General features: G+C 38.1%; 1 protein-coding gene across 4 annotated transcripts in view; it reads right to left on the bottom strand.

Annotated features, from left to right (window-relative positions):
• The window catches only part of wwox (WW domain containing oxidoreductase), a 1112408-nt gene that overhangs the window by 1070725 nt on the left and 18568 nt on the right, over positions 1-23115 (bottom strand). For all 4 annotated transcript variants that reach the window (XR_009516344.1, XM_059993260.1, XM_059993262.1 and 1 more), the window contains exons 3-4: positions 14095-14152; positions 12532-12710 (exon numbers count right to left, since the gene is read on the bottom strand). Coding sequence is in view for 3 of the 4 variants with exons in the window: in XM_059993260.1 (XP_059849243.1) it covers positions 12532-12710; positions 14095-14152 (237 nt within the window). In the remaining variant the exon portion in view is untranslated. The remainder of the gene's footprint in view (positions 1-12531; positions 12711-14094; positions 14153-23115) is intronic.

Below are 23115 nucleotides of genomic sequence, written 5' to 3'. Positions count from 1 at the left end.
AGTTTCTAATCCTGTGGTAAAACCAGTAGAACTACTCATAACACCATCCTTCTTATCACTTCTGAATTTAAATCCAAAATGGAGATGCTATGATAATACTTTTCCCAACAGCTTCTAAGATCTAAATAAAATGAGATTTGAATAATCCAAGTTCATAAAAACAGAACAGTCTCCTTTCTTCTCAAATTGTGAAACCAAAGCAAGTGTCAATTACAGGATATCTGTCGAAATGGTCAAAGAAATCTTGTCAGACAAAAAAAAAAGATTCCTAAAGCTTCACAGTAACTAACACTCACTCTGTTAACCAAGAGAAATGGTTCTCAAATTTCATGCCAAATAGTTTTTGAGAAATACCTAATACACTTTTACATTCATCACCACTTTAATCCTTTGAATGAACATTTTTTTCCAAATATAGTTAAAATTAGATATATAGAAACATGGAAAACTTACAGCACAATACAGGGCCTTCAGCCCACAAAGCTGTACTGAACATGTCCTTACCTTAGAAATTACCCAGGGTTACTCATAGCCCTCTATTTTTCTGAGCTCCATGTACCTGTCCAGGAGTCTCTTAAAAGACCCTATCGTCTCCACCTCCACCACTGGCAGCCCATTCCACGCACTCACCACTCTCTGTGTAAAAAACTTACCCCTGACATTTCCTTTGCATCTCCTTAAAATTATGGTGTCTCGTGCTAGCCACTTCACCCCTGGGGAAAAGCCACTGACTATCCACACAATCAATGCCTCTCATCATCTTATACATCTCTATCAGGTCACTTCTCATCCTCCGTCCCTTACTCAGAACAGAATTTCACACTACAAAACCAAGTTTGTGTTTATGGTAATACTGTAGTTAAAGTAATTTCTGCTATCCAGTTTAAAGTTGCAAAGCTACAACGAAGAGCTTGAAACTGCTAGAAAATTGGACTTCAAGTCAGAGCATATCAAACTATTTTCAGCTAGAACTGTGTGCCTACTGTAGCTGCTGACAACACCAAAGTCAACCATCCAAGACTATAATACAGAAACAAGGGAATAAAAAAGTTACACCAGAGGCACAGCAATGAACCTTAACAGTGAAACACATTTTATTTTACTGATTTGACTTATACAGTATCAACCATATAAGATTTCATATCAAAAATACATTTTTTATTACTGCCACACTGTAAAGTGCAAATTTTATTAAAACAAATTCTGCAGCCATATGCGACAAAACTATGCCAAATGCTTCCTTTTTGTAAAATACAAGATATAATTAACTTATTCACAGAAACAAAATTAACTCAAAAATATTAATTTGCAATCAATCAGTAAATATATCATTAAGTCTTTTGTATCAGGTATAGATAGCAACACTACTTACTAAATACAGTGTGATTAAGGGACCCATACAAAAAATAAATCAAATGTTACCAAATAGGTTTAATAGTCACAAGAATCTGAATTTATATAGTGCTCACACTTCTCCATTTTTTTGTCAAAAAGAGTAAAGAGGACACAATGCAAAATAGGGAAAATTGAGAAGCAATGTTTGAGAACCAAGAGCAAATGGAGTTTGGAAGCACTTTAAAGAGGAAATGAATCAAAAAACATTTCATCTCCAAGCCATTTTGGCATGGCTGACCTAAGTCAGCGCAGTATCAGTTGGTTAAATAGTGAGCAAGTCATCTGTACTTTCGGCTCCAGGTGATATAGAAAGACTTGAGAAACAAAAAGAAATTTGTTATCTTACAAAAAAACTCATCTTTTTCTATAACGATATATTAATCCTAGGTTTCAAATTAATAAAATACAGGATTGTGAAATCAAATGATTGCAACACAGTGGGCCGAGTGGCCTAATTCTGCTCCTCTGACTTGTGGTCTAAAATCTACTTTCTAGTAATAGGAATTAATTTTAATCCCAAATAATTCTTTAGCAAAGAACAAGAGTGCCCTCCAATGGAAAGCAGCATTCAATGCTGTCCAGAAAGAATAACTCAATTGCAATTGCAAGTTTGAAAATGTTTAAAGATAATTGTTTGGTTTCCAACTTGATCTGTTCAAAAGAGAAGTCAATCATCCATTCCTTCAGGGTAGCTTTCATCCTTCTTAATCTTCCAATATATTCTGGAGAGATATGGACAAATTAAGGACTTGCTAAAATACTTTCAAAAGGTTTATATTTTTATGGTTCCTAATGGACATGAATTTCCAGATCTTGATTGAATGAGAAAAATAAGAAAGAGAAATATGGAAAGCTAAGTAAATTCCAGTTTCACTAGAGAAAGGTTGTTTTAGCTCCCAAACTTGGACAGGTAGAACATGTCTACCATTTTGTATCTTATCTGTCAATGCTATGTCGTACTTGCTATTTTTAGTTGGTTTCATCAAAGACCATGATTATAATATAGTCAGGAGTAGAAAAATTTCCCTGCTATCCTACAGGAATTCAGCTCCATTCAAAATCCTGTGCATGCCAACTTTTAGTAGGACACAAGCTGGAAGTGCTAAGTGCCAGGTATCAGAATCAGAATCAGGTTTAATATCACTGACATATGCTGTGAAATCTGTTAACTTAACAGCAACAGTGCAATGAAATACATGAAAATATAAAAAAAGTAAATCAATCACAGTAATATACTGTATATGTATATTAAATAGTTAAATTAAAAATAACGCAAACACAGAAATAACATAAAAACAAAAAAAAGTGAGGTAGTGTTCATGGGTTCAAAGTCCATTATGGAATCAGATGGCAGAGGAAAAGTAGCTGTTCCTGAATCGCTGAATGTGCTCCTTCAAGGTTTATGGGTCAACTTCCTGATGGTAACAATGAGAAGAGGCAATGTATGTCCAGGTTGATGGGGGTCCTTAATAATGGATGCCACCTTTCTGAGGCACTCCTCTTGAAGATGTCTTGAATACTACTGAGGTTAGTACCCAAGATGTAGCTAATTTTACAACTTCTTGTAGCTTCTTTCGATCCTCTGTAGTAGCCACACCCCCCCCCCCATACCAGACAGTGAAACAGCCTGTCAGAATCCTCTCCAATACATCTTTAGAAGTTTTCAAGTATGATTTATATTGTATATTAACTATCATCTATAATAAGAACAAGTGTAAATCTTCTCTAACACCAAAAGGACCACATAAGGTCCTCATTATCAAATTCTTTGAGGCTGTAAAAAAAAAGGCAAAATTTTTTAACAAAGTCTGAATGGCTCATCTCCTGCATCCTCAATGTTTCATTACTAACCAGAGACTCCACCTGAGACTATGATGTAACAACCATCAAAAACGTGAAGTTTCAACAACACAAGGCTTTACACCATCTTCAAGAAAATATTCTGTAGATTACTCTTGCTACAGAACAACACCCTTTCCTTCAGACCCACCCAATTGCTGCACAGTATTTTAACTAAACTACCTCCCAGAATATATATTATCTTTCATTGTGAGAGGGATTGAATTTAAGAGCAGGGAGGTTATGCTGCAACTGTACAGAGTACTGATGAGCCCACACCTGGAGTACTGTGTGCACTTCTGGTCTCCTTTCTTGAAGAAGGATGTACTGGCTTTGGAGGCACTGCAGAGGAGGTTTACCAGGTTGATTGCAGAGATGAGGTGGTTAGACTATGAGGAGAGATTGAGTCGCCTGGGACTGTACTCGCTAGAATTCAGAAGAATGAGAGGAGATTTTATAGAAACATATAAAATTATGGAAGGGACAGATAAAATAGAGGCAGGAAAGTTGTTTCCACTGGTAGGTGATATGAGAACTAGGGGACAAAGCCTCAAGATTCAGGGGAGTATATTTAGGATGGAGATGAGGAGGAACTACTTTTCTCAGAGTGTGGTGAATTTGTGAAATTCTCTGCCCAATGAAGCAGTGGAGGCTACCTCAGTAAACATATTTAAGACAAGGTTGGATAGAATTTTGCATAGTGGGGGAATTAAGGGTTATAGGGAAAAGGCAGGTAGGTGAAAATGAGCCCACGGCCAGATCTGTTGTGATCTTATTAAATGGTGGAGCACGCTCAACAGGCCAGATGGCCTACACCTGCTCCTATTTCTTATGTTTTTATCTGCCATCAGGAATCAGGACTTCCAGTAAAGATGGTGTCAGCAAACAACAAGTCCTTGGGTGACATCTCCTTTACAGCCAATCTTATCAATTATTTCACCTTCTCTGTATCTTCTGCTTGTTCTTTTTGTCTTGATTGTGTTTCAAAAGCTATTAGAGTCTGTGACGTGCTGTTTGGAATTCAAATGATCTAGCACTCTGCTGTCCCTGGAGAGGACTGGGATCACAAGCTGCCTCATAGAGAAGACAAGAGATGGGGTGCGAGCTACGATCAACTCCATTTCGAAACATCGAGGAAGATTGAAGTATCAAGGCAAATACAGAGGAGGTCAGTGATCGCTCTCCACAGAGTGTATGGGTTTGACGGTCGATAGCCGGGTCAGCACAATACTAACACCTGGCACTGTTCACGTAAGGAATGAGAGTGTGCAGCCACTCTTTTCAATGCTGACAGGAGGATGCTTTCGAAATTCTGAGATTTGTGTGTTTAGTGGACAGTAGTTTATATTGGTCTCCTTCAATTTTCTGTGTCTTCTTTCTTGTTGCTGACTAGCAAGTGGATGATGTTACTTTCTGTGCAAGGGAGGGTTTGGGTATTTGGGGTCTGATGTTCTTGTTGGTATTTTTCTGTGTGGATGATCATTAGTTTGTGTCTATGACAGTAGGATTGGGGTTTGATGTTAATGTCACTGTTCTTTTTTGTCAGGGAGGGAGTCAGGAGTTTGATGTTATTGTCACTGTTTTTATGCAAGGGAGGGATTGGGGTGGTTTTGGGTTTGATATTTTAGCTGTCATTTTCCATATGGGCTATCTATTAGTTCTTTTCATATGAAGGGGGTGGGGTGGTTGGGAGTTTTGCTTCTTTTTCTTTTTTATGCGGGGGGATGGTTGATGTCGTTTCCTTCAACAACGTCCATTTTTTTCTGTATTTCATGGCTATCTAGAGAGGACGAATATCAGAGTTGCACTGTGCATGCATACTTTGATAATAAACCTTTGAAAGGAATTATGATTGCAAGAAAATTACATCTCTCCATCCTTCCCCAGAATGCAAAATACCGAAATACACAATTCAGGGAACAACTGCTTTCTACCCCATTATATTCACTTCCAACAATTCCCCCACTACTCCTTTTTTTGGAAGGGAAGAGGGAATGGGGAGAGAAATATATTTAAAATTGTGGACTGGTAAAAAGCCAACACAAAACTGATAAATCGATCCTGGACTACACCTTAACAATTGACTTCCAGTAGAATTTAATGATGTAGCCTTTTTACCCAGTATTTGTCAATAATCTCACCCCACCACCCCAAAATCTCATTTTTATCTCTCAAAATACCTCAAACTAAATAGCTATTCACAGAATCATTTCAGAATCTCAGCCAAATATGTATTCAACTCTCTTCTGAAATAACAATCAAAATCAGGAGGTAAAAGTCACTGTCTTAGTCAGTCTACCAGAACCAATGAGACACTGTTATTATGAATCAAACTGCAATTAACTGCAGCACAGTAATCAATGGCTTTCTACTTTGTAGAAAGCAACATAAAAGATTCATCTACTTGAAGATACAGTATGTGAAAGTGCTAAATAGTAGACTTAATGGATAAAATCTTATACAGAAAGGGAAGTATTTTATCAATTAAAAAAAAGAAAATGGATGTACTTTCAGGAAACTACCTGCTGGAAGCCTAAGTATCCTTGACCCTTTTCATTCAAAAAATACACAACAGGGAAAGCCAGGTCTCCTACAAAAGGAGCACTCTCATTCAAAAGCAGTTCACACTACAATAGCATCCATGTAGCATCATACACTGCACTCCCCTGAAACTCCATTCTCACGTCTTTAAAAGGAAGAAAGTCACTGTGTTAATCAGTCAAGCAAAACAATTTGAACATTAAGACACTGGTATTATAAATCAAACTGCAGATAACTGCAGCACAGTAATCAATGGCTTTGTCATCCTGCCTCTAGCAAACTGGACACACCTATGAATGTGCTTCCTGAATTATGCTAAGTGCACTAATAAACATATTCCACTAAAGCTACTTTGGTGAAGTTCTAAAAACTTTCGAATAAGTTGTGCAGCCCATTCCCAATCCGGGTATTCACACTTCTGGCTGAAAGTTAATATTTTTATTCTGTTATTAATGCTCATTTCAGAGATGAACACCTCAGAGTCCATGGTTTATGGGTGACAGAAATAATTTCTGATATTTCAGCTTTCAATCTCAGATTTTGCATCACATTGCAATCTGTGATATACGTTTAAAGAGCTGTAAAATGGCTGATTCATCATAAATTCACAGCCAGTAAAAAACGAAAAGGTAAAGACTTAAGCTTTAAACATTAAAATCTGTAAAATTATATGAAATGCTGAATTCAACTGTATTTACTAATTCAATAAACTTCAAACATCAAAAATCATTAAGCGCCACCCAGATTACTGTGGGTCTGCAGCAATATGTCAGGTAAACCAAGTAGGGATGACAGATTATTTTTCTAATTGAAACAACAATCTGATAGGTTCATGGTCACATTTACGGATACCTTAGCAGTAAGTCAAAAATTAATCCGACACTGGAATAAATTCTAGTATAACAGTGGTTTAAACTTTAAAATAAGAAACAGAATAAAAATAGCTAAATTCAGAATCTAAGATCATTTTAGGCCTGTTTAATAATAAGTGTGAGTATGCCATCTGCAAAGTACCAGCAAAACTTTCTCAACAGCTAACTTGAATTATGAAATAATAGAACTAAATGTGGATAATAACCTTTAGAGTGAAAAACAGAACAAGGATTGCCTCAGCTGTGTACACTTGTAATTTTTTTCTCTGTGAAAAGTATTTTTATAGGAGTTGTTTGAGTTCAAACCAAACAAACTAGCTCAAGTCCGAATTTATACCCAATATTTTTTAAATGAGCTATATAATGTGCTTCCACTCATTTAGTAAACAGAAAGCCAACTCTATTTTTATTATTCCAACTCAATTCCAACAAACTAATTTAGCCTCTTCACACAGCTCTTAACACAATTCATCACTGGCAGGTTAACACCTGCAAAATAGAGTCAAGTTGCAAGTTGGCAGGGGCACTTAACTGCATATCCAGATTCAAAACCTCAATTTCTGTGAGGTAGTGGCTATTCTCTCAACATTTCAAAAAAATTGACTGCAGGCTCTTTAATGACTGTGACTCTCTTGCCAACTGTGTCAATTATAGCATAATAATTCTTTCAAACTGTTGAATACTGGCAACAAATTGGAATTTCTAGGTCCTTCATCTACCATCAGACCTACTCTGACACACCTACATAATTAATTGATCACATATATTCACATGGTAGCCATTAATGAACAAACCACAGACAAAGGAGATGTGATTAGATTCTGCTAATTGCAAATCATCCCACAAGTGAACTGCATCAGAAGTTGAAGAGTAAATGAAATACATCCTACTAGACCAGTAATCAGTAAGGGAGTTAGGGACAGGGATGTGGGGAGGTAGAGGATAGATTAGTGTTTAGGGACAGGGATGTGGAGGAGATCGTGGTCAGCCAGAGTCTGAGCCTGTGCTCTGCATTCAAAGTCCAGCGATGTGAATAGGTGACTAAAGACACCTGGAATCTAAACTTTTGCTCTGCACTTGAAGGCCAGCAATGTTGACATGGGACAAAAGACATCTGTGAACTTCAGGCTGTCCCAGGTCAGTAGGTCCTGGGATTGGATGTTCATGCAAGAAGGTACGAGGCCTATGTGAGAAGGCAGATGGACTGGACAGTTAGCGAGGCCAAAGCTCAGGGTCCCATCATCAACTTGTTTGGAAAGATTGGTACCAATGATCAAAATGTGATCAGAAGTCTGGAAATCAAAGCTCCAGGAGACTGGAGGCCTAAAGACCTATCCTGGAGTTGGAGAACCAGCTGTTTGTGTGGGTGGGTGGGTAGGAAGAAGGAAAGGAGCTTGTTTTTGTTGCTTGTTGTGTTCTGTGTGGTTCAAACAAGGATTGTGGCCATGATATGTTGGTGCTGGAATGTGTGTCGACACTTGTGAACTGCCCCCAGTGTATCCATTTGACACAAATGACACATTTCACTGTATGTTTCCATGTACATGTGATAAATAAATCTGAATCTAATCTTTGATGGCACTGAGAAAAATGCTGGTCCAGATGATGCTTCTCTACAACCCCTCAGAAGCTGTCAGATGATAGCAAAACATTGATCAGCATGTTCCTGAGTTCTGCATCTGTTGAAGAACATGAGAAAATGGAGCAGGAACAGGCCATCCAGCTGTTCAAACAGCTGTGCCATTCATCAAGATCATCGCTAATCCTGTACTTGGTCTATATTCCCAATTCGCTTAATATCCAGAAATTAATCAATCTCTGTTTTGAATAAACTCTGGAGTGGAGAATTCTGAAGATTCGGCACTCTCTGAATGTAGCAATTCATTGTCATCTCAGTCCTAAATGGTCTACCCCTTACTTTGACAGTGACTCTTCACTCTCAACTTTTCCAGCAGGGGAACACACTTCCCACATCCATCATTCAAGCTCCATTAATAGTTAGTTTAGGTTTCAATGAAATCCTCTCTCTTACTTCAGAATATATGCCTATTCTGATCAGTCCCTCTACATATGCTACCATTATCCGTCATCCCTAGAACCAGTGAATCATCATGCTACTCGCTTTAAGGCAAGCACATCCTTGGGTAAAAATACTAGAACTGTATATAATACGCTAGAGCCTTTTTAGGCTCTATACAACCAGAGTGAGGCTTCCACATTCCTGTAGTCAAACACTATACGTTGCAGTGTGAAAACACAGAAAACAAGTCTAGTCTGACCAGACCTACCAGCATAGCCAATTCTGCTACTGCTGTCAGCACCAAATCCAGGGTTGAAGCTTAGTCATCCTTACTCATCCTTCATATTTGGCCTATCAATGATACTACAATGTACCAAGTGCAATCCAAATCATCTGGATACATAAATGAAGAAACTTAATGAAAGGTCATTTGGAATTCTTGATTTAATTAATATGTTTGTTAAATGTGTTTTTAATAAATTCTTTTAAATAATTCACTCTTGATTATTTAATTATTTGTTGACTACTCTTGGTGGTGGTTGTCCATCATGTCTAATGACGACAGGAAACCTGCATGGGGAGTGTTTAAAGTGGAAAAACCATTGCACTGGGGCAGTCCCACTCTCTGGACTCTGCAAGTCCAGATACAGTGGTACAAACAAGCATCACAAACTGATGTTTTCCTTGGTTTGTCTCTAATCTTCAGAGGTATATAACATTTTAAGGGGCATAGGCAGAGTAAGTGCAAATAGGCTTTTTCAAATTAGGTTGTGAGACTAGAACTAAACGTCATGGGTTAAGAGTGAAAGGTCAAATATTTAAAGGGAAACTTGAGGGGGAACTACTTCACTCAGAGGGTGGTGAGAGTGTGGAATGAGCTGCCAGGAGAAGTGGATGATGTGGGTTCGATTGACACATTTAAGACAAATTTGAATATGTACGTGCATGAGACGGATATAGAGGACAATGGTCCAAGTGTGGTTCAAATGGGACTAGGCAATTATACAGAGTAAATACACCAAAGGGCCTGTTTCTATGCTATAATGCTCTATGACTCTAAACTGTTGAGAAGTTGGGGAAAAGACTAAGGCATGAAACAAGTTGAGCACACTGTAACTGTACTTAAAGCTGTCAAGTAGTGATCAGGTTTGTACAAAATTAGGTGCTATTTTTTAAAAACAGTTATAGAAAACATTTGAATACTTGATTCAGTCTTTTAAAGGCTTGAGAAGCCAAGTCTCCTAGAGTAACATTTTTAATGGCTGTAGCAAGCCTGGAGAAAATGACACTGTGCATTTTTTTCTAAGCCAACAACAACAAACTATCATCACTGGGACATCTATGGTAAAACATATTTGAAGAAGAATCAGATTGAACAAATGAGTGCTCACGGCTGTGACCTCGCCATTTATTCAACATATGCACTTTGCTAACTCATGGATTTTCAAGTTCATCTTTATCTGAAAAAAACTGCAGCACCATACATTTACATTTAAATACATTTTGCTTGCATTTTATCACCTTATCTTCTGAAGACAGAGCTTCAAGGCTGGGTAGAATTTCAGATTTATTGTAAATGTACTTCCTGTACTTCACCAAAGTGCCGGATCTACACTCAATTGTCTCATGCCTGCAGTTCAGAGTTAAAGTCACAGACACATTTTTAAGCAAGCGTCATACAACATTCAGCAATGACAATATTCACTGAGCAAGTATGTCGCTGGCCCTGAGGAAACTGAATTGTCCCAACTAAAATAAATTAACTCAGCATACATTGCCTATCAAAGCATGGCTCATCTACAAGTATGACTTGAAGCTGCATGTACAGGTACTATATGACATTAGGCCAAAACTATATTTTAGAGAATTTACAGGTAATGTACACTAAAAATAGGAAACAAGCATTACAGGTACTAAACTTAAAAGCTTGAATCACAAAATCCCAAGTACAATGTGGTGGAACATGGGATTCTAAGTTCAAAGCAAAATTTATTACCACAGTACATACATGTCACCACATGCAATCCTGAGATTCTTTTTCTGCAGACATACTTGGCAAATCTATAGAACAGAAACTGAACAGGATTTCAGAAACTGTAAACAGTGCAAATGCAAATATAAATTAATAGTAATAAATAACAACCATGAAGTAACAAGATAAAAGAGTCCTTAAATGAGTGTAGTTATCCCCTTTGAAATCCTGCTGCTAAGGCAGCCACAATGTTAACTCATTATTGGCAGAGACTTATTTGATAACAGATAAGTTGAATTGATTGAATTGAATTGAATTGAATTGAATGATCTTTATTGTCATTATACATAGGTAAAATGAAACTCTGTTTGGCTTCCTCTCAGGCAATCAAACAAAGCGGTAGATAAAAACAAGACAGTAATAGAAAAACAGTAATAAATAGATAAGTAGCAGAAAATAAGTTGCAGCAGCACCAGAATATCACAGTAATGCACAAAGTGCCATTAGTGCAAGTATTTGTGTCCTTGTGTGTGCATGTGTGTGCTCACAGGTTCAGTCATTGTTCTGTGGGAGTGGTGTGATGGAGGCCACAGCTCTGGGGTAGAATCTGTTCCTCAGTCTATTTGTTCTGGCTTTTAGTGTCCTGAACCTTTTGCTGGACGACAGCGGGTCAAACAGGGAGTGGCCGGGGTGTGTGGTGTCTCTGGTTATGCTGATTGCTTTCCTCCTGTGAGTCTGCTGGAATAGATGGTGTCCAGTCCTGGGAGCTCCATCCTGACAATTCGCTGGGCTGCTTTCACCACGCGATGCAGGTCTTGTCGCTCAGCGGCTGTGCAGCTGGCATACCACACGGTAGCACTGTTGGTCAATTGTGCTTCTGTAGAAGTTAAGCAACAGCTTTTGTGGGAGTTTGGCCTGTTTCAGCTTTCTGAGGAAGAAGAGTCTTTGTTGTGTCTTTTTTTACAAGCAGCGAGGTGTTGGTGGTCCATGTCAGCGAGGCATTGGTGGTCCATGTCAGCGAGGTGTTGGTGGTCCATGTCAGCGAGGTGTTGCTGGTCCATGTCAGCGAGGTGTTGGTGGTCCATGTCAGCGAGGTGTTGGTGGTCCATGTCAGCGAGGTGTTGGTGGTCCATGTCAGCGAGGTGTTGGTGGTCCATGTCAGCTGTTTTGACAACATAACTCCAAGGAACTCCACAGTTTTCCACACTTTCCACTACCTCTTCATGTATAAAAATGTTTCTTTCACTAGAAACCCTGATTTTTGATGCTGACCTTGTGGAATTTGCATGTTCTTCCCAAGATCTAAACCCAGGTACTTCAGATTCCTCTCCCAACCACAAAGAGGTTTACTTGGCTTCTTCAAAGGTAGCCAATTGTGCAGGTAAGTGGTAGAACTTAGGGACAGTGGATGAACAAAACATGGGGAGAATAAAATGCCATGAGCGTAAGAATTAGTACCAGGGTGTTTTTGATGTTCTGGATTGACTCAACGGGTTGGAAGCCCCATTTGGATTGCAAATAATCCCATGGGACTCTTGATAGCTTTTGGAAAGAAATTCGTTCAAATATAAGACTGCCTTTTGGAATATCGTAGCAGAATTTTCTTCTAGCTCAATAAAGGTATTTGTAACCAAATTGATATGTGTTCATAAAGGATGCATAACATTAAAAAACTACATTAAATTATTTGGAATTTAGAAGCCACGGCTAAGGACCAAGACCCATTACTTACAGACACCAAGATCAGAAAGTGTATAAACTAGCATTAAGAAAAATCAAGTGAGGTTTAAAAATTTTTCAGTTGTGGGAGGAAAACAATGTTGGAGTCAACATGCTCCATAATTTCTAACTATAAAAACAAATTTCCATCAATCAAAATCTTTAACACTTACCAATCCCTGAATTAGCTCCTGTGACAATGACAACTTTGCCACTTAGATCTCGGCCTTGTAGAATTTCCATTGCAGCACTGTTACCATCATATCGTTGACGAATATTTGGCTTCTCTGATGTTTCCTCAACTGTAAATGCTAACCGTGGATCCAGATATGTGGTTCTTTTGTTTATGTGACTATATGAAAATATTTTATAAGCAGTTTCAGTCACTAACTTTTAGGAAAATCCAAACATAAAACAATGAAATGGACTAAGTTGTTAATTCATTTTCTCACCAATAACTTTAATTGGATACATGTAATTATAAAATTTTGATTACAAGTTACAATTAAATGAAGATCATAACAGTAATACACAACTCTAAATAAATCTACTTCTTGGTGTGAGAACTAACCAAACCTTTTAAATTTGTAAAGCTAGTTCTCTACACTGATGACCATTTCAGTCATAGTGTACACTGAGTAAAAATCAAAGCCGATAATCAAGTTCAACATCAGAAAAAGCAAAGTTTTCTGATTAAGACTCTAAATCAGAATGAAATTTAGAAGACAGTCAAGTTTCTTTGAAAAGAATAAAACAAAGGTAGATTATTTGCCAAGAATCAGACCAGTGAACAGTAAAATACACAGAGTAAATTTCAATAGAACTCAGTTTCTTTTAGGCCCAATGAAACATAAATGTAAAACTACTTTATTGGAAATAGGGTACTCCATTATCATACTGAAGCAACCATAACAATTTATGTAATTATTCAGCCAAACATCATTTGCCCCCAAATTCATTCTGCCAACCATATCAAATCCATTAAAAGTTCACATTAGTCTGACTTACAGTTTTCTTTAGTCTTCAACTAATTTCCTAACCCATCACCTCAATTTGCAGAAACTGAGCATTTCCAGCATCATTTGATTTATTTTATAAATTACTTTTTCCTCAAGATTTTTATATCAATCCAGGCCAAAACCACTTTTCACGTTAACGTTTAAAATAATTCATATCTAAAAGAGTTATTCCTTATTCTAGATACTCCAGCTAGAGGAACAGTTCTCTTCACATGTACCATGTCAAAACCTTTCAGCTCGCACTGCCACTTTATAATTTTAAGTACACCGATTCAAAATGGACTTTGAATGAATTTGCAGTTTCTCCTCATGACTGTGGTGTGTGTTTCTTCTGCATGCTCTGGTTTTCTCACACATCCCAAAGGCATGCTAGTAGAATGATTGGTGACTGTCAATTACTCAATGGTATCGGTTAGTGGCAAAAGAATTAAGCAGGGCATTTTTGATGTGCAGCTGAATGAAAAATGAGAGCAAGGGAATGAGGTTGATAGCACTACTCAGCTCATGGACAACATGGACTCAAAAGTGCCAAAGTGCCTCCTTGTGTTATAATAAATAACTCTTGTAGTTAGCAAGCGTAAGCCTAGTCTGTCCAATTTTTGCTCAAAAGAGGACCCACACACTTCAATAATTACTTCAGTAATTTTTTTAAACTGCTCCAATTCATTGACATCCTTTCTTAGACAACTTAATCATTTCAGTCCTCTAAATACTTACTCAACAAAATACACTTGCCCATTTTCATCTGTTTCTTGTTCCCAACCATAAGGCAAATCTGCAACAGAAAAAGGGTGTATATTTTATATCACTGGATGGTACATTTAAAAATAAACATCTATTCTGCATCAACATACCCTAATATTCTGCATCAACATATCCTTATCCTCATCCAGAATATACAAAATAGTCCATATTTGTTCTGCAATGAACTAACGTGTGATCTTTATGCTTAAATACCACCTTGAATGCACACTCCTAACAAGTGCAGAATCTGTGGAGCTAAGTGTGTAAAATTTAAAAGCGACGTTGCATTTTGTTGTACCCACAATAGGAAAGCCTCTGACTCAAGATAAGAGAACTTTAAAACAAAACATCCCAGTACAGTTTTTCAGATCTAAGGAGTGCCAAGGAGAACAATCTTTATTTATGAAAACTAAAAGTATGACAATTAAGCTGCTGACAAATCCCCATGGTTATTTTCAACAGTAACATTGGATTCAAATATGAAATGTGATCTTCAGTTATTGAACCAAGGCACAGTTACTATGCCCTCTCTTTTGAAGACTATTCCTAAAGGAATGCTTTTGCAGAAGAGGGATTTTACTAGCTAGAGAGCAGAAGTTCACTAGAGAATAACTCAGGGAACTTTTTCTCCAGATTGTCGGATATTGCAAATTCTGGTTCCTTGGGAAATGACAAGATTACTCCGATCAGAAAAAGTACCAACAATTATCATCATCTTTCAAACTTGCTAAGTCAAAATTTAACAAATTGTTCAGTACAGCTGAATGTAAAAAAAATAGATTAAAAATCCATGATATAGTTCATGTATTGTAAAACCCTCTGGGATTGGTACAAGGATTCCTGCTTACTTTCTGATTTAGCCATATACTGATTAGAATAAAGTCGAAGTATAGAACTAATAGCTTTTTTCACCACACCTGTGTATTTATCATGATTTCAATGAAGGAAATTTAAAACAAAAATGTATGTCTTTTGTCAAACTGATCGTAATTTACTATTAGCTTGCCCAAATCACTTCAGATCAAAGTAGCCTTTACAAATTCTCAAAAATCTAATCAATCATTATGACTCACTTGAACATTTTTTTCACTGTATTAGAGTTTGTATGTAAATACTTAAGAGTACAGTCAGCCCTCCTTATCCGCGAGGGATTGGTTCCGGGACCCCTCACGGATACCAAAAAACACAGATGCTCAAGTCCCTTATTCAACCTGTTTCAATGCGTTGGACCTTAGGACCCAGCAGAACCCCAGACCTTATTTAACCTGTCTCACTGCGGTGGACATTAGAACCCGACGCTAGAGCTCTGAATCCACAGTGTTTCTGCTCACGAAAATAATCACAATCACGATTGAAAATAAAGTGGAAATAATAAAGCCATCGGAAAGAGGTGAAATGCCATCGGTCATTGTAAAAGCGTTAGGCTACGTCGATCAACGATCGGAACAATTTTAAAGGATAAAGTGAGAAAGGCCCTGCCCCGATGAAAGCTACAATTATTACTAAGCAACGCAGTGGTTTAATTATTGGGTTTTGGGGTTTTGACTTTTTGATCTTCCACATCAACCCGGCACGTTCCTGAAGTGTTTTATATGCATAGAAAGGTAAAATATATACTATATACTAAGACAAACGTTTGACTAACTGACGCTAAATAATACCAGATGTACCTGCTCCGACTTACTAAGAGAACTTCCAATCTTTTTCGATCCCAATCCACGATAGCCCACACACATCCTCCCGTATACTTTAAATCATCTCTAGATTACTTATAATACCTAATACAATTTAAATGCTATGTAAAATAGCTGTTATACTGCACTGTTTAGGGAATAATGACAAGAAAAAAAATGTACATGCTCAAACAACAAGTGCTGGAAGAGCACTTCCGGGTTTTCTCGATTCATGGTTGGTTGAATTCGTGGATATGGAACTTGCGGATAAGGAGGACCGACTGTACTCATGGTTATTTATCGATAAATCAACTCTGCTGTACAGCAAGCTTACACAAATCATTAAATGCAACCATCAAGAAGTTGCTGTCCAGAATGTGGCATTTCTCAATAAATCTATGAAAATACACACCCTAACGTTAAACAATCAAATGCTTGTCCTCATCAAATCAAATACACAGAACATTACATATTCAAGTGATTCTACAAATGCTGGAAATCTAGAGCACCACATACAAAATGATGGAGGAACTCAGCAAGTCAGGCAGCATCTATGAAGGGGAATAAATATTCAATGTTTCATGTGGAGATCCTTCATCAGGGCTGGAAATGAAGGGGGCAGAGGCAGAATCAAAATACCTGCTTTTCAGAAATAAACTAAAAGTTAGGGCATTCCCATTCAAATCTCAGTAGTCCTTTAATAATGCTACAAGTCTTAATTACCAAGATACAAATGCTGGACACTGAAAGTAAACTTTTTTTTTTAAAAAGGAGTCATGTTCTTTTATATTTTACATATGGTTGAAAACTTTTTTAAAATGACTACTATTTTGAAATTCTGTTCTCTATCTAATCTCAAATATTATCAAATTATTATATATGATCCCCTCAGGGCTGTGTACTAAGTCCCCTCCTTTACTCCTTGTACACTCATTACTGTGTCGCCACCCACAGCTCTAATCTGCTAATTAAATTTACTGACAAAACTACATGGATTGGCCTTATCTCAAACAATAACCAGGTGACCTACAGGGACAAAGTCATCTCTCTGCACAGTGGTGTCAAGAAAACAACCTCTCCCTCAATATCACAATAACAATGGAGCTCGTTGTGGATTACAGGAGGAATGAAGACAGGCTAACCCCTATTGACATCAATGGGTCTGGGGTTTAAACAGCTTTAAGTTCCACGGCATGCACTTCACTGAGTACCTCAAGTGGTCCGTACACACCAGCTGTGTGGTGAAAAAGGCACAATAGCGCCTCTTTCACCTCAGACGGTTGAGGAAGTTTGGTATGGTACCCCAAATCCTAAGAACTTTGGAAGCAAAAACCAAGGCAGAACATACAAGGTAAATGGTAGGGCACTGAGGAGTGCAGTAGAACAGAGGGATCTGGGAATACAGATACAAAATTCCCTAAAAGTGGCGTCACAGGGAGATAGGGTAGTAAACAGAGCTTTTGGTACATTGGCCTTTATAAATCAAAGTATTGAGTATAAGAGTTGGAATGTCATGCTGAGGTTGTATAAGACATTGATGAGGCCACATTTGGAGTGTTGTGTGCAATTTTGGTCACCGAATTACAGGAAGGATATTAATAAGGTTGGAAGAGTTCAGAGAAGGTTTACAAGGATGATGCCAGGACCTGAGAAACTGAGTTACAGAGAAAGGTTGAATAGGTTAGGATTTTATTCACTTTATTCCTTGGAGCATAGAAGAATCAGGGGAGATTTGATAAAGGTATATAAAATTATGTTGGGTATAGAAAGAGTGAATGCAGGTAGGCTTTTTCCACTGAGGCTATGGGAGAAAAAAACCAGAGGACATGGGTTAAGGGTGAAGGGAGACCAGTTTAAAGGGAACATTGGGGGGGCTTCTTCACACAGAGAGTTGTGGGAGTGTGGAATGAGCTGCCGAGATGAAGTAGTAAATGCGGGTTCACTTTTAACATTTAAGAAAAACTTGGACAGATACATGGATGAGAGGTATATGGAGGGATATGGTCCAGGTGCAGGTCAGTGGGACTAGGCAGAAAAATGGTTCCGCACAGCTAAGAAGGGCCAAAAGGCCTGTTTTTGTGCTGTCATGTTCTATGGTTCTAATTTTCCACAGGGGCACAATTGAGAGCATCCTGACTGGGTGCATTGCTCCCTGTTATGGGAACTGTACTTCCTTTACTCGCAGGACTCTGCAGAGAGTGGTGCGGACAGTCCAGCGCACTTGTATTTGTGAATTTCCCACTATTCAGGACATTTACAAAAACAGGTGTGTATAAAGGGCCTGTAGGATCATTGGGGACCTGAGTCACCCCAACCACAAACTGTTCCAGCTGCCACCATACAGGAAATGGTACTGCAGCATAAAAGCCAGGACCAACAGACTCTGGGACAGCTTCTTCCACCAGGCCATCAGACTGATTAATTCACACTGATTTCAGTGTATTCTACATCACATTGACTGTTCTATTTATTATAAACCATTAAAAATGACTACAATTGCACATTTGCACATTGCACATTTAGACGGAGATGAAGATTTTTACTCATGTATGTGAAGGATGTAAGAAGTAAAGTCAATTCAATTCTATTATTCAGAATCAAGTTTATTATCACTGACATACTGTATGTCACAAAGTTAGTTATTTTGCAGCAGCAATACAGTGCAATACATCAATACGAGATCTGATCCTGTGCAATGAGAAAGGTAAAATTAGCAATCTTTGTAGTTAGAGATCTTCTTGGTAAAACTGATCACCGTATGATGGAGTTTCTCATACAAATGGAGGGTGCAATAGTTCAATCTAAAACTATTGTAATATGCCTAAACAGGGGAAACTACAATAGGATGAGGGAGGTATTGGATGAGGTAAACTGGGAACACCGGCTATATGGTGGGACAGTTGAGGAACAGCGGAAGACTTTCAAAGCGATTTTTCACAGTGCTCAACTAAAGTATATGCCAGTTAAAACCAAGGTCTGTAAGGGTAGGGAGAGCCAGCCATGGATAACTAAGGAAATAAAGGAAGGTATCAAACAAAAAGCTCATGCGTAAAAAGTCACCAAGAGTAGTGGGAAACTGGAAGATTGGGAAAACTTTAAAAAGCAACAAAGAACCACTAAGCAATAAAGAAAGGGAAGATAGATTTTGACAATAAAGTAGCAGAAAATATAAAAATGTATAGTAAAAAATGTTTTATAAAGCAGAAAAAGGTGGCCAAAGTGAATGTAGGTCCCTTGGAGGACAAGAAGGGGGATTTGATATTGAGTAATGAGGAAATGGCTGAGGCTTTGAATGACTATTTTGTGTTGGATTTCATGGTGGAGGGCACATCTAACACATCGAAGAAAGATGATATGCATGTGATGGGAGGAGAGAATCTTGATACAATAGCTATCACTAAAGAGGTAAGTGCTGAGCAAACTTGTGTGCCTAAAGATAGACTAGTCCACTGGTCTTGATGGAATGCATCCCACAGTACTGAAAGAAATGGCAGAGGTTATAGTTGAGGCTTTGGTGATAATTTACCAAAATTCTCTGGACTCTGGGCAGATCCCTAGCAGATTGGAAGAAGGGGAATATCACACCATTGTTGAAAAAAGGATGTAGGCAAAAGGCCAGTTAGTTTAACATCGGTAGTTGGGAAAATGCTTGAAACTATTATTAAAGAAGAAATACTGAGGCATCTGGAAAGAAATGGATCCATCAGGCAGACACAGCATGGATTCAACAAAGGCAGGTCCTGTTTGACAAACTTACTGGAGTTCTTTGAGGATATAACAAGTGCAATGGATAGAAGGGAACAGATTGATGTTGTTTACTTGGATTTCCAGAAGGTGTTCGAAAAGGTGCCACGTAAAAGACTTATCCATAAGAAAAGGATGCATAGAGTTGGGGATTAATGTACACAGAATTGGTTAACCAATAGAAAGCATAGAGTTGTGATACATGGGTGTTTCTCTGGTTGGCAATCAGTGGTGAACAGTGTGCCACAGGGGTCGGTGCTGAGCCCACAACTATACACGATATGCATTAACAGTCTGGAAGAGGAGACCAAGTGTAGTGAATCTAAGTTTGCAGATGACACGAAATTGAGTGGAAAAGCAAATTATGTAAAGGATACAGAGAGTCTGCAGGGAGAGATTAAGTGAATTGGCATGGGTCTGGCAGATGGAGTGCAATGTTGGTAAATGCAAAGTCATCCACTTTGGAATGAAAAATAGAAGAGCAGATTATTATTTAAATTGTAAAAGATTGCAACATGCTGCTGAGCAGAAGGACTTGGGAGTGCTTGTGTAAGAATCACAAAAGGTTAGTTTGCAGGAGCAGCTATATCAAGAAGACAAATGGAATATTGGCCTTCATTGATAGAAGGATTGAATTTAAGAACAGGGTGGTTATGGTGCAACTGTATAGGGTACTGGCAAGTCCACATCTGGAGAACAGTTCTGAGCTCCTTACACGAGGATGGATATACTAGCTTTGGAGGTGATGCAGAGGAGGTTCACCAGCTTGATTCCAGAGATGGAGGGGTTAGACCATGAGGAGAGACTGAGCCACCTGGAACTGTACTAGCTGGAATTCAGAAGTATGAGAAAAGATCTTAAAGAAACATATAAAATAATGAAAGGGATAGATAAGATAGAGGCAGGGAAGTTGCTTCCCCTGGTAAGTGAGATTAGAACTAGGGGACATAGCCTCAAGATTCGGAGGAGTAAATTTAGGACAGAGATGGGAAGGAACTGCTTTACCCAAAGTGTGGTGAATCTGTAGAATTCTCTGCCCAATGAAGCAGTAGAGGCTACCTCAATAAATATATTTAAGACAAGGTTGGGTAAATTTTTGCATATTAAGGGAATAAAGGATTATGGGGGTAAAGTAGGTAGGCGGAGATGAGTCCATGGTTAGACCAGCCATGATCTTATTGAATGGCAGAGCAGGCTTGACAGATGGTCTACTCCTGCTCCTATTTCTTATGTTCTTATGCTCAAAAAAAACAAAAATAAGAAACATTAAAAGTAAGTAGTGTAAAAAGAGCGAGGCTTTATTTGGCACTGAATTATCTATTCTAACTGAAGTTTCTTGTTTCAAATTTTTCATGACTCATTGGTGATTCGTTCATCGGAATGTTTGAAAAGATAAAATTAATTGTCATATTTCTACATGTTTTAATATTTTGTGGTGGGCACAGAGGTTTGCCTAACTGGAAACTGCAGTATCAAACCCGTGGATGTGGACAACCAAACAAAAAAAAATCACAGCAAAATATTGCACAAGATTATCTCATGTTTCATAATGAACGGTCATCTTGTCTGTCCAGTGCATCACAAAGGAAATGCTGGCATTTTCCATATCCCTATTGGTTCATAAATGTTACACACAAGGCCAAGTGTACACATTTCCTTATTAACAACCAAGATTTCTGTATGAGTACCACTTTTCAAAAACTGTGGTACTGAGATTAATAAATGCTTCCTAACACCACCTCAATTCAGTTCATCTACGTGATCTTATATATCAAAACAGAATTCAACACCTTTGTGTCTTGCTGATTCAGTTTCTTACCACATGGGCCTGTTCTTTGTTATATATTTCTATGTTCTGTGGAACTGAATTATCTCTCTGGGGAACTCAGAACAGTATTGCAATTTGTAAAAGACTCAATGAATGACTGAAGAGAAGATTTGGAATAAAATCAAATGAAGCATTTAATATCAGGAGTAGCACAGTAATCTAGTGGTTAGCGTAACTCTTTACAGTACAGGTGACCCAGGTTTGATTCCCATCTCTGTCTGTAAGGAGTTAGTATGTTCTCCATGTGACCACATGGTTTTCCTCAGGGTGCTCTGGTTTCCTCCCACAGTCCAAAGATGTACGGGTTGGTAGGTTAATTGTACAAATTGCTCCGCAATTCGACTAAGATGAAATTGGGGGATTACTGGGATGTGCAACCCTGACAGACAGAGGGACAGGTCGATCAGTGGCAAGTTATCAATTCATAGTTAAATCGTTGGCCTAACTTGAGATTTACAGGCCTGGTATTCTGGCTCTTTTTATAACATTAAACTCCTCGGACTGCCAGCCAATGTCCCCAGAAATTTGTTTCTTCAGTGCGTGTCAGCTACATATCATGATATTTACTTCAAGTACTTGCACAGGCAATAAAGATGAGAGTGCAGCAATTATTACCTGGTAGACCCGATGTCAAACCATTAAGATATCCATGTGGTAGATAATGGATTATTGGTGCTTTTTTCTTCACATATTCTGCTCAGGTTTAGAACATCCAACTTACATATAATTGTATATACAAACAAGTTTTGGGAGACCAGTAAAATATACTTGCTGGCTGCTGCAGGGCTGCAATCATCTTCTTCCTTGTGGGAACTTGGTTTGGGGCATTATCATTGCATCTTGCAGAGAAATCTGAGTTAAATTGCAGAGTTAAATGCTCTGACACATTTCACCAGTTTTGGCATCATTACACTGGCTGCCTGTGTCCTTTAGGTACTTTAAAATACTCTTAATTGGCTTAGAGTAATCTAGTTCCTCAGTATACATTGGACTGTCTATCTCCTTACACCTCTAATTGTAATCTTAGATCCGCGAATACTGGTGTGCTTAGTGTTCCTGAAGCCAAGCATATAAGAACTAGTGAAGAGGCCTTTTACTCTTATGCACCAAAAATCTGGAATACTGTACTCACCAATTGAGATACACCAAGCTAATACTGTAGAATTTTTCAAAACACTTCTTAAAAACTTACTTATTTAAAATTTAGCCAATGTACAAGATTACTCAATAATGTTATCTTTATATAATTTGATATATTTCAATGTTGTTTTATTCTTTATGTTTGTCTTTACTTTTGATTTTTAATTGTATCTCATATGAATTGAAAGGTCCTCACTACCAATGTGCCAAAAATCGCCTCAGATGAAACAAGTCACAACAGCTTCTCTTCACAAAACATTCTCACTCCAAATGTGTAAATTAGGATGTTCTCGTTTCCAGTGAAATTTACCACACTATCACATAAGCATGCACGTGATAATATAAGTCTACCTACAAAGGTGAGTAGAATTTCAGGAAGTTAATGTATTGAATGTGATGGAATATATCAGAAATCAACCTGTGTATTGATGGCCAACCAACAAATTTAAGTTACAGGAAAACACTACAGAAGCTATAATTTCTCTCCTTCTCGCAAAAAGCATCCAATCTTGATGCCTAACCAATTAGAGCAGCAACTACTGTACCTATAGCTCAGTCCATCATGAAAACCAACCTCCTCAGCATGAACCATCAATGCTTTTTGCTGCC

The sequence above is a fragment of the Hypanus sabinus genome, chromosome 17 (genome assembly GCF_030144855.1).
Source record: "Hypanus sabinus isolate sHypSab1 chromosome 17, sHypSab1.hap1, whole genome shotgun sequence".
Taxonomy (NCBI): Eukaryota; Metazoa; Chordata; class Chondrichthyes; order Myliobatiformes; family Dasyatidae; genus Hypanus; species Hypanus sabinus.
Note: the sequence above shows the minus strand (reverse complement) of the source record. Positions and strands in the feature narration are given on the sequence as shown.